At 55.4% G+C, this 12,378-nt stretch overlaps 1 protein-coding gene across 1 annotated transcript in view; it reads right to left on the bottom strand.

Moving 5' to 3' along the window:
- The window catches only part of RTN4R (reticulon 4 receptor), a 65,101-nt gene extending 53,735 nt beyond the window's left edge, over positions 1-11,366 (bottom strand). The window contains exon 1 of the mRNA XM_415292.8: positions 11,123-11,366. Within this exon, the coding sequence (XP_415292.4) occupies positions 11,123-11,144 (22 nt within the window). The 5' untranslated portion in view covers positions 11,145-11,366. The remainder of the gene's footprint in view (positions 1-11,122) is intronic.
- Positions 11,367-12,378: the final 1,012 nt, after the last annotated feature.

Below are 12,378 nucleotides of genomic sequence, written 5' to 3'. Positions count from 1 at the left end.
CAGTCATTCTCCAGGGTACTTCTGTGTTTATATTTTATTAATTAAAGAGATTTTAATACACCTGTGATGGATTTGTAATGTCTCTTATCTGAATTTACCGGGAGTTACAGAATACATATCAGAGCTTCGACGTTCTCTTAATTAGCACCCAAGCAAATGAGAGAGTGCCAGATCTGTAGATCTTTGGGGCCTCACGCTCCCCATCTCAGAGCCACTGGAGATGTGAATGTAATTTCAAACAGCTTGGAAGGGCACCTCCAAGGTATTCGTCATCCCTTTCCAAACCCTTATTTACTCTCCGCTGTTTCCAAAAAGCCCCTCCAGGAGCTGGGAAACGAATCTATTTTCCTATTGAAACCTATCACGTGGACATTCTGCTTGGCTATTTTCAGGGATGCCTGTGAAGGCACTCTGCTCTGTTAGCTCAGGGTGCTGCTGGCCCAGAGCTGCCCAGGCTGGCTGTTCTGGAGGGTGCTGCAGGAGAGCCCAGCTGTACACCTTGGTCTTTGGGAGCTCCTGCACTGCTGACCCCAAAGCACTTCTCCTCCATAGAGACAGCACTGGGAAGTGTAATAGCTCTGCAAGAAGCTGTAGGGGACACCTGCACCACGGCCACACAACCAGAGCCATGCACGGTGCTCTTCAGGTTTGTTCCACCTTCCCAAACCACTGCTGAGCTCTACAGCTGGCACTGCCCACATAGGTGCAATGAGAACACTGCAGAGAGGCACATCCATGCTGACAGGAGCCAGGAGCAGTAACAGAGCTGATGTGACAGGGATGGCTTCAGCACGACTGGCCCAGCAAGCAGAGCAGAGCCCTCCTGGGACACGGAGATGGTCTTTGGTTATTCAGCCATGCTGAAATCCATCTTCCTTGCTCTGTCACTCCTGCCCGCGCTGTAATCACATCTTTGTCTTGCTCCATAGACACCTCCCAGGGGCAGCCTGGAAACTCAGCCCTTCAGCTTAGTGTTGGTCCGAGCTAGGATGGTCCCATCAGTCACTGCCAGCCACAACACCTGGGATTCCCTTCAGCTCTGCACATCCAGCAGGGCTGTGAGCTCCCTCCTGCAGCATCGGTTGGGTCACATCCCACAAGAGCTCCATGAGCTCCATCCCTCGAGGCGGAAGAGCATCCCACCACTGCTGTGCCACTGCTGTCAGCTCCTCCCAGCACCTACAACAGGGACAGAACCCTCCTTCCATCACCCAGGAGTCAGCTCAAGACCCCCAGACTTGTTCCACCTATCGGGGCAGCTTCTTCTGGCAGTGAAGGCAGCAAGTATGGCAAGCTCCTGCTTGTGGGGGAAGGCTTCCCGGGGGGGCCCCACCTTAAGCCCCACAGACAGAGCACATGCCGACGATGCCCACTCCCCTGCCAGTACTCCCAGCTTGATGCCCCAAATGACATTTCCCAGGAAAAGAACAGCACAGTAAATTCAAAGGTTAAATTTGCATATCTCCCAGGGCTGCTGGGAAGAGCCAGCCGCTAGTCCTGAGATGGGCTGCTGCCAGCCTGCCATGCAGGGAATACCCACCTTGCACCCAGCTGGGCCGCCCATGGGACCCCTTGCACAGCAAACGTGGGTTCTGAGAGGGACAAAAGTGAAGGACCACAGCAGTGGATGAAGCTTTGGCCATGAATCTGCAGAAGGCCATCGAGGAGGAGGGCAGCGTTACCTGCCAGGAGCAATCAGGGCTGGATGTGTCCTGGGAAGAAGCAATGGAGACGAATCTGTACTAACAAGGAGTAGCCTTGTTAGGCAGCCTGCAGGCTGGCATTGCTGGATCCAGCCTTTGCTGGATCTTCAGTGGACTTTCAGCAGGACCCTGTGGGAGGCAGCTCCAGAGCCCTCTCTCACTAGCAAAAAGCTCTCCTCCTATGCTACTCTCTATGTGTTGCTCTCGTACCAGAAAGAACAGCCAAGCTATCATGCCCATGCCATTTGTCACCGTGCTTTCTCTTGGATGCTAGAACCTCTTTCCCCACCAGCTCCAACCCATTGGGCCACACAGCCCAGCTCAGCTCAGCCCACCCCGCTGCCCCTGCAGCAGGCAGCTGCCCCAGCACATCATGCACCCAGGCACATGTGTACTCTGTGTTGGGCATTTTGGTCTAACAACCACACACTCTGTCTAACAATCCAGAAAGGCCCAGAGGCTACTTGGCATGAATGACCAACCCCACTCATCACCTTCATCCCCAAGCACGAGAGCTTTGGGGAATTGGGTGGATGGAGCTGCTGGGGTAGGTGGGCTGCAGCTGAGCCAAAACTTGGCCAAGGCCCTTCTGCAGGAGCTGCTGGTTTGCACTAAGCCCTGCTCCTTTCCCTGTGCCAGTTTTGACACTTGCAACAAGGTGTAATATTCCTCACCGTGTCATTTAGCTCCTATCACATTGAGACGTTCCTGTGCCATCATTGTCTCCAATTATCACTTCCCACCTCTCCTCGTGCCAAGTGGCAGGCTCGTCCCTTTCACTCACAGCATCTCTCAGCATTGCAGAGAGCCTGTGCTGCTCCAGCCCTGCATACATGGAGAGCTCGTATATTCAGCAGCCCAGAACTGTGCTCCTCAGGCTCAGAGCAACAGGACCACAGCTTGTCCCATCTCCTCCCTGGGGGCTGTGTCCTGCAGTCACACACTGGGGCAGCATGTCAGGTGCTCAGCGATCCATCTGACAGCAAAGCTGCACCTCGTGCCCCGGCCTCGTGCTCTGCCTGCATTGCAGCAGATGGCAGTGGGTGCCCCATTCTCACCCCTGTGCTTTTTTAGGAGTTTGGGCAAGGGGGGGTCACATTCAGACAAGCAACAAAGCCTTCACTTCAGGAATACAGGAACAAAATAGAAATGCTTGGAAACTGCAGCTGACACAGCCCAACACATCCATCTCAGCTGCAGCAAGAGGAGGGAGGGGGCTGCAGGTGGGGAAATGGGCCCGTGGCACATGGAGAGCTGCCTTGGCTGGCATCCATGGGGTATTGGCCGTAAGCATGCACAGAAGGCACCGAACACATCAGAAGGATGGGATCCCCCTCCAGCAACAGAGGAGGAGATCAGCACAGGGAGCCCTCCTAGCAACCGCCGTGGGAGATGCTCAGTGCAACCAAAGCAGGAGAGGTGCACCTGGGGGAGAGGTGAGCCCGGCCCCAGCACCCCAGCACTTCTCCATCAGTGCATCAGGTCAAGCATTTCCAGGCTTCCCATAAATCCAAGGTCCTCAGGAAGTGACCAGGCAAACTGCTTCCAAGAAGACTTTGTCCCTGCAGCCCAGCTGGCCACCCAGAAGCGTAGGATTAATTGTAAGCCTAGCAAAACACTAGGAAAGCCAAAAATAAATACAGCGAAAGAAAAACATTTCCCACTGGAAAACCATGGCCAAGTAAAGTCAGTCTCCTCTGGGCTGGTTCCCAGGAGGCAGCTCAGATTCATTTATTCTGCCACTCATATAAATGTCTCTCTTTGGCTGCGCGGCTCCCTCGGTGCTGCCTTCCAACCTGGGAGAACAAGGGCCCCTTTTTCTCACTCAGCACCAATCTCAGAGCAACAGAGCAGAGCCCAGGCAGCCCCAGCCTCAGGAAAACTGAACTGGTGGTTGCTGAGCTGGGGATGCCATTTAAGCAGCCTGCTGCCCACATCCCTCCTGCCCTGCTAGCATTGCTGGGTTCAGCTCCATGCCACCACCAACACTCGTGGCACGCCTGCAGCACCATGCTCTCCCACCATCCAACACTGTGCACGTGGTTACTGTCAGCGCTCAGGACCGTGAGCTGCTGTAATTACCATTATTAGTTCCCTCCCCCCCCTTCCCCCCCCCTTCCTTCACGACATATTAGCTGCAAATTGAGAAAAGAGGGAGGGAGGGAGAGAAGTCCCTGAAGTTGATAAATCAGCTGCTGGCAGAGGAGCGATGCCTGCACCTCAGTGCACATCAGGCACAGCCCCAAGTGACCAAGAACAGAATGAAACAAAGCAGAGATATGAGTGCCCATGTAGAGACAAAGTAGTTGCCCTTTGTGGTGGCCAAGGGCTAGGGGTCCCATAGAGGCCCAGCCCTGCTGTCAGCAGTCAGTCTTCTCTCACGTAACAACGACAGGACAAGAGGTGATGGTCTTCAGTAGCATCAGGAGAGGTTCAGGTTGGATGTTAGGAAACATTTCTTCTCCCAAAGAGCGGTGATGCAGTGGCACAGCTGCCCAGGGAGTGGTGGGGTCACCGTCCCTGGAGGTGTTCAGAGCCATGGAGATGTGGCACTGAGGGATGTGGTCAGTGGGCATGGTGGGGGTGGGCTGGGGTTGGGCTTAGGGATCTTAGTGGTCTTTTCCAACCTTAATGATTCTACGGTTCAGAGGAAGCTGTCCCACCTAAGTCTGTGGAAAAGAAACTACCAAATCTTTCAGATGGGGGCACTGAAGACCCTCCCCAGCCCCAGGACAGCCATTTCCAGACATCTCAAGCCCGGCGCACCCTACAGCACTCAGAGCTGCGCTGCTGACACCCAGGGCTGCAGCTCCCCACAGGCACAAGGGATGCCTGGATGAACAAGAGGGAAAGAGTCCCACGGGTTTGAAGGCCGCTGGGTCTGCAAAAAGACTGCTGACCTGAGGACAGAGTGCCTTGCAATGAAACCAGAGAGCTTCCACGTCACTCTGGACATACAGCTCCCAAGCACCCTTCAGACCAGGAGGTGGATGCTCTTACGCAGCACCAAGGGAGGCAGGGAGCAGTAAATAAAACCAGCATCGCGTTACCCAGCCAACAAAACGGGCCGCTGTCAAATTGCTGGGAGGCTGTGAACGACGGGAGCGTTCCCAGCGCTCACAATAATGCCTTTCCTCTGAAGGGAAAGGGACAGACAGCCCTCTAGTGTAAAGCCAACGCTAACCACGTCGGCACGGCCATGGGAAGCATCCATCACACCAGCCACAGGCTGGCCACGCACACACTTGGAAGGGCCCTTGGCTGGAAGCAAGGAAAGCCAAATCCAAGTCCTCCAAAAGGTTTTCCCCACCCCCCTCCTCCTGCTGTGTATTCATGAGCCAAGCTGGCTTGGCATCCCCTTCCCACCCACATCACTGCGCATCGCGCACGGCCCCCACCGTCCCTCACGGCCTTAAGGAAGGCACCCAATTAAGATCAATATTTAAAGTCATCAAACAGGAGAGCACAAATCTTAACAGCCACACAATTCACTCTGACATAACGACGCATGGCGCAGAGTCGAGAGCACAGTTCTGCCCACGGTCTTCAAAATTTAATGAAAACACACCAATTTTAAACACTTTCCCAAATCCAGCTCGCAAAAGCTGTCACTTTGATGTGAACGGTCCCAGCCTCAGCCTCATCAGTCACTTTTACTTCCTCCTTAGTAGCTAAAGACGCAAATGAACTCCCAGCAAACTGCACAGCTTCAGGAGAAGAATTTAGCAGCCAGATGGTTCTAGCAAAAGATTCATTCTTGGGGGAAAAAAAAGGGAAATTTAACCAGTTTCCCCAGTGAGGAGTGCACAGGAGAGGATCTTGATGATCAGAGGGCTGGAGCAGCTCTCCTATGAGGAAAGGTGAGGGAACGGGACTTGTTTAGCTTGGAGAAGAGAAGGTTTCGGGGAGACCTCATTGTGGCCTTCCAGTACTTGAAGGGAGCATATAAACAAGAGGGGGAACAGCTGTTAGTGATAGGACAAGGGGGAATGGTTTTAAACTGAGACAGGGGAGGTTTAGGTTGGATATTAGGAGGAAGTTTTTCACTCGGAGGGTGGTGACGCACTGAACAGGTTGCCCAAGGAGGCTGTGGATGCCCCATCCCTGGAGGCATTCAAGGCCAGGCTGGATGTGGCTCTGGGCAGCCTGGTCTGCTGGTTGGCGACCCTGCACATAGCAGGAGGTTGGAACTGGATGATCATTGTTGTCCTTTTCAACCCAGGCCATCCTATGATTCTATGATCTGACACATCAGTAAGCAAAGCTGAACCGCTATCGCAGTTGCTGTTGCTTCTGTTGTATTAATGACCCCTCTTCCTTGACAGTCATGTAAATTATACTTATGGCTAATAGGAGATCAGTTCGTGCACATCCATGCAAGGCACTGCAATGATCCCTTTTTTTTTTCAGGGCAGAAAAGGAAGCACCACATATGAACACCAACATTCCTTTGTTTCCAATGGAAAGTGAATGGAAGGCAGAGAGACGAAAGAAACCACCATCCTTTGAAAGGCAACACATGCAAAGAGCCATCTGAGGGATGAGCCCAGTTCCTCTGAGACGGAGCAAAGCTGTGACCGCCTGGAAACTCCCATCCAGGCAGTGAACCTCAGTCTGCCCATGGAACAACCCTGTTTTCCCTGTGCTTTTTCTCATTTCCACGTGGAATTGCAGATGTGAATGGGAATCAATCGATCAATCAAGTCATAGCTGGCAGCAAAAGCTCTCCAGACCCTTAAGGAGATGTCCACAGGTGAAGTAGAGAAACATGCAGTACAAGCAGGGTTTTCTGAGTCTAGATTCCAGGAAGCGAGCAGCAAAACGAGCATCATTTAGCAAAAGGACTTTGATCACTTAAGGATCCTGGCAGCGAAAGGGACAGAGGTATCCCATGTCAAAGGCTGCTTTCTCCTTAGCTGGAATTTGGGCAGAAGCCAACAGCAGAGCACAGCAAGGTGTTTGGAGGGTAATCCTGGACTTTCTCAAGGGTTTCCAACCCACAGCTAAAGAACACTTGAGCACAGCATAGAAATGAAGGATACGCAGGCAGGCACCTACAGACCCCAAGGTGCATATGAACAAATGGTGGCTCATATTGTGGATAAGGCAGGTGCATCCCAGGGGATGCAGGTCCTGATGAGACTTCCAGAAGTGGCACTAAAAGTCACAGTATGCAAGAACTTCCTTGCTTCCAAAACTCTCAAGTGTTATTGCACACTCTTGTGCAATGCTTTGACTTCCATTGGCAGCTCCAGGAAGGAAGGCTATAAAATAAAACGAAGCACTTTTCTAATCCCCTGATTCCAGGAGCAGAGAGACAGTAAATACTGCAAAATGTGCCGGTGCTGATGTTCAGCTCCAAGCTGCAATGCTAAGGCAGCGAGGGAGGGCAGAGCGAGAGACAAACCTGCTGTTGGTGCAGCACCAGCCCTAAGGAGAACACACACTATCCATCTTGTTGCCTGATACCATGTCACTGCTGCCTGGACTCGAATGCTTCAGCTCAGGGCCGACCTCTGTGAGCATTCTGGGCCCGCTGGGAGATAGCTCAGCATCACTCTCCCATGGTTAGAGCTAGAAGAGCTGAGCAATCTGCTCAAGGGTACAGAGAAGTCAAAAGCAGAGCCTGGAGCAGGGTGCAGAAGCCCGGACCGCTGTGAGGCAGAGGAAATAGGGACAAAGCCAAATGCAGATGCTTTCTGCCTCAAATCCAGGTAGGATTTCCATGTGTGCTGCCAACACGCTATAGGAAATAACCACTTTGGAGCCACCCTGCTCTGAGCCATCACTGAACACCTCCATAGCAGCAATCAACCAAACCTCGCGCTGCTGCGGGCTGCTGTAGCTGTAAGAGGTGAGTTTGCACATCGTAGCAATTACTTTGGCATTTCTATGCCAAACATGGGAGGATCAACCCTTTGCTTCTTGACTTTTCTCCCTTTTCCTTCAGCCTCTGGAAACATCCAGGAGTTGCAACCATAGCAAAAAAGGGAAGGAGAGGTTGGGCTCCATGGATCACAGCTCCCACCTCCCTCCCACGCATACAGTACACAGACCCAATTGGCTCCAGGATACAGCAGAAGGACGGGAGGCAGAAACCCTGGTGCAATTCCCAGCCCTTGCAGGCACCACAATGCAGTGCTGCCTTGCTCTTTGCAATGGTACAGGATGCTCCCTCTTCCTTGCGCGCGCGTCTCCTGGATAAACAAACCCCTTTAGGAACATCAAAAGAGGCACTTGGCACTCCGAGAAATGTCTTAACGAAGGTGACGGCAGCGCGGAGCATTGCAAATCCAAGGGAAGAGAGTGCACGCTTAATTAGACCAACTCCTTTCTTCTCCCTTCCGTTCTGCCTCCCATGGGTTGCACAGGGCAAATCCTACACCCGGACCGTGGTCTCAGCCTCTCCACTGGGGTACATCCTACAGCACGGCCGAGCCACGCGCAATGGGCACAGCAGCCACAGGCAGGCTCAGCACAAGGATTAAAGCTCAGCTCCTCACAATCTTCCTTGTCCTGCTTTGTGCCGAGGCTCTGGCTCAACCGATCTCCCCTCTCCCTCCTCCTCCTCCCCTCCTTTGGGGCTTGGAGTGGGGAGGGAAGGAGTATGCCTCGCTTTCCGGGCAGGCAGCAGCACCTTGCAGCAGCATCGTTGGGCATGCAGGGCCCGTGGCAGCGTGCCCAGGAGCTGGGATCTGGAGCATCCTTCCCTTCTCTGCCCTCATTTCAGTCTCTCTCACTGCTTCTGAGCCAAAATTCATAGAGGTGCTGCTGCATTTGCTGATTTTGCCCCCTTCCTCCCCACCACCGCCACTTCTGCACTTTATAAGCTGCCAGCATAGTTGTCACTATACAAAGCCCAAAGCACCCAAACACGGGACGCAGGTAATTAACAAAGAGCAGGGCTTGCAAGGACAGGGCTGCCACATTCCCCACGTTCTGGTCAGCAGCACAAACACCTGCTGCCCACAAACCACAGCAGTGCAGAGGGCAGTGGCAGCTCTCACTGCTTCTAATTCACCTATTTTCTGGGCCAGCTTTCTCTTAGAGGGGAGAACATCACAAAACCAGCAGAGACACAACCACATCTGCACTGACACAACCTCACAGCGTGGAGCAGCACAACGGCACCTCGACATTTTGGCTCTGATATTCCACTTTAAAAAGCCTCTCGGAACACATCCATGGATGGACCCCCAGAACGTCGGACCGAAGCATTGTGCTGCCTGGTGGGGAAGAGGGAACAAAGCTCAGGAAATGCTGAGGCTCCTTGAGATGAATGAACAAAGTACAGAAAGGAAATATAAAGTAATGCACTGATGAATGGGGTCTTTTCTCAAGGAAAAGAAAGAGCTGCTGCTGCATCTCCAAATAAATATTCTCCAAGCTTGGTGTGGGTTCTTATCCTACAGGATTTTGTTTTACATAAGAAATTCTATTTAAAAAGAAAAAGAAAAAGCTTGGAAAAACCTCTTTCAGTATAAATAAATTGTGTTAATAAAGCAGTAAGTGCTGAGAACACCAGGTGAAAGCTCTGCCTCTAACTGCCCCTGGTGGCTATTTCTGGCTTACAAAGCACTCCGAGCATCCTGGCAGCCCACAGTGGGAAACGCAGCCCAGATGCAGGAGGATGGCCACTCATCCCGACATCGTCTCCCAAGGTTCATAAAGACTTCACAGTCACAGCTACCAGCAACCAAGAGCCTCTCATAAGCAGTAAGGAGAAAAAATAATAATAATAAATCAAAAATAAAAAGTCGACCCCCTCAAAGCTTTGTTCTATAAATAAAGCTGTTGTAACACGGTTTTTGTATTTCATTATCTTCGGCAGCAGCTGGAAACGCAGGAAAGTCACGGTGCAGAGACAGCGCTGCGCTGCAGCATCGCACAGTGCCCCACTGCTGCACCACACCCATCACCCATCACCTGGGGACCACTGCCAGCATCACAGCGGGCAACCACGGGGCTCAGACCAATGGGTCACCCAAATGCCTATGCCCATAGCGCATAGCAAAGGGATATGCTAACATCTCAGCATCACCCAAGGGCCCTGCAGGCTGGCACCGCAACCTGCTCCCCCCTGCTCCCCCCAAGGTGTTTGCTGAGCAGAAAGCAATTGGCCATTTGGGAACTTGAAAAGGATTCGAGCCCTCCAAAAGAGGCGGTGTGTTTGGAGCAGAGCTGGGGAGCATCCTTTGACCGGCATAAATGAATGAGCTCGAGTGCTTTCCAAAAAGAAAAAGGAACAAATAAAATAAAAATGAAATGGAAAAAAAAAAAATAGCGTGTCTTTGATGGAGAAAGGAAGCGGGCAGGAGATGGCACACATGGGAAGGGACTCCGTGCAGCTCTGCGTGCCAAACGCTCCCTCATCCAGCAGTCTGGGCAGCGGTGGAGCTGCTACGGGGGGGGCTGATGGCTCGAGTTCAATATTGCAGCCCTCGGGCTGGGTTTCCAGCAGCACACCTGGGCACGCTTCTCCAAGCGGCCCGAACGTGAGAGCGTGTGTTCCTCCGAACGCAGGTCTTCATGTCGGGTTTCACCCGGAGGGACTGCAAATGGGATGGATGGGCGAAGCCACGAGCTTACAGCGGGGCACCCCCTCACAGGGGCCGCAGCCCGATCCCGTCCGCACCGGCAACTGGAAAGCAAAAGGGCCGCCCGAGCAGATGGAAAAGGGCGATCTGCAACGGGAGGAGGCTGCTTTGCCGGGCTTCTCCACGAGCTCCTCTCGCTGGTGGGCACGGAGCGGAGCCGAAACGGGCGGGGGTCCCTTAGGGAGGGGTCGGCCCCGCGCACATCCCCGGTCTCGGGGATCCCGCAACCTCCGCGAACTTCCCCGGCCGGAGGCATCCGCAGCCCGCGGCTCCTCCGCAGCCTCGTCGGGAGCGGAGCATCGCTCCTCGGCAGCCGAGAGGGGAGCGGAGGAAAGCCGGGCTGGCTGCCTCCGCCCTCCTCTCAAGCTCCGCCGTTCCGGCCACCTCCCCCAGCAGCACGGGCTGCGCCCCGGTGGGAGGCAGCCTTGAGAGCGGAGGATGCCGCTTTTTCCCCCGGCCCAACCTCCTTAACACTTTGCCTGCCCCAACTTCGGGGGGAGCCCGGCCGCACCGAGGCGGGGGTAGAGGGAGCAGGAGGGGCCTCAGCCCGCAGCTCGCAGCCGTGCTACCCCCATCCAGCCCGGCCTCAGCCTCCGCTCACCTCTCTGCCTCTCCCGGGCCCAGAGAGATGGGAGCCCCCAACCCAGGGGCTCCGGCCGCGTTCCCCCAACGGTGGGACCCGGCCGCTCCGCCGAAGAAAGTTGCAGGCGGGGAAGTTCCGAGTTCGCACCGCACCGGGAGATGTGGCCACCTCGCTCTGCCCTGCCCTGCCCCGGGGAGTCTCGGCGGGGGGAGTATCGGGGGGTGGGGGGACGCACCTACCTTCAGCTATCGCCCTCTTCATCTTAGGGGTCGGGGAAGGCACGTCTGGAGGCGCAAAGTCGAGCGGCAGCGGTACAATCCTTGAGAAAGCGGAGCAGGTCCTCGTGCAAAAACTTCAGCCCGAGCGCGGAGCGGAGCGCGGGGAGGGGGCTCTCCCTGTGCCGGTGCCCTCGCTCATCGGGGGAATGAGCAGCCCCCGAGCTGGAGTCAGCATCCAGGCGAGGCTCCCCCTCCCTCCCTGCCCGCCCGCCTGCCTCCTCCCTCCGTCCTCCCTCCCGCCCGCCGCACGCACGGGGCCGGGGCCGGGGCCGGGGCTGCGGCGGATCCCGCGGAGGCAGAGCCGGAGGCGGCGGAGGGGAGCGCGGAGCCTGCAGCAGCGGATCCCGGGAGCGAGCGAGCGGGGCGCGGGGCTTGGAGAGGCGATGAATGTTTTATGGGATCATGTGGTTTGACGTGAGAGGAATCAGCCTAGCTCGGATTTACTGGCTGGAGGAGTGAGAGGGAGGACGGGGGAGACGGGCACGGGATGGAAGGAAGGAAGGGAGGGAGGGGCCGCTCCGGGGGCAGCCGGAGCCGTTCCGACGGCGGCGGGTCCCCGCGGTGCCCCGGCAGGGCGGCGCGGGGCCGGGAGGCTCATTCCTGGAGGAGAGGTGCCACCTAAAGGATGCCGCGGATAGGGCCGGCCGGGCGGCTGCGGGCATCGGGCCGGCCGCTCCCCCGCCTCCAACCGGCAGCATCTCCGGGAGCCGCCCGCAGCGCTCCGCACTGGGCTCACGGAAGGATCCGGGCGATGCCGAGCCCAGCCCGAGCAGGCTGCGGAGGGACCCCGCTCGGCTCGGCTCTGCCGCAGGGCCCAATGCCGGGGTTCGCTTCTGCTGCTGTGGGGTCACTGCGTTCCCCGAGGAGGCCCAGCAAAGGCAGAGTCCACAACTCTCCCCCCACCCCACCCACCTCTCCCCGATCTCATCCCACCAGTGTGCTTTTGGGATCGTTCTCCTGCGTGCTGCAAGGAGAAGAGCTTACCTCAGTTTACCTAAAAGCGTAATATTTACACTGGTTGGAGATGAAACAGAGTGAAGGTGGTTTTCCATCCTCATCCCTCTCACTGGTTTCCCTGTCCTGGAGCAGACGGTGCTTACTGCATGGGCAGCTCCCATCTGCAGCTGTCCCGAGGAGCAGGAAGCCAGATCTCATTAAACTGAACTCATTTGCTCAATGGGCAAAGGAGGCAGGAAAGATGGTGCCAGAAACAGCAG

Source organism: Gallus gallus, chromosome 15 (genome assembly GCF_016699485.2).
Source record: "Gallus gallus isolate bGalGal1 chromosome 15, bGalGal1.mat.broiler.GRCg7b, whole genome shotgun sequence".
In the NCBI taxonomy this organism is placed as follows: Eukaryota; Metazoa; Chordata; class Aves; order Galliformes; family Phasianidae; genus Gallus; species Gallus gallus.
Note: the sequence above shows the minus strand (reverse complement) of the source record. Positions and strands in the feature narration are given on the sequence as shown.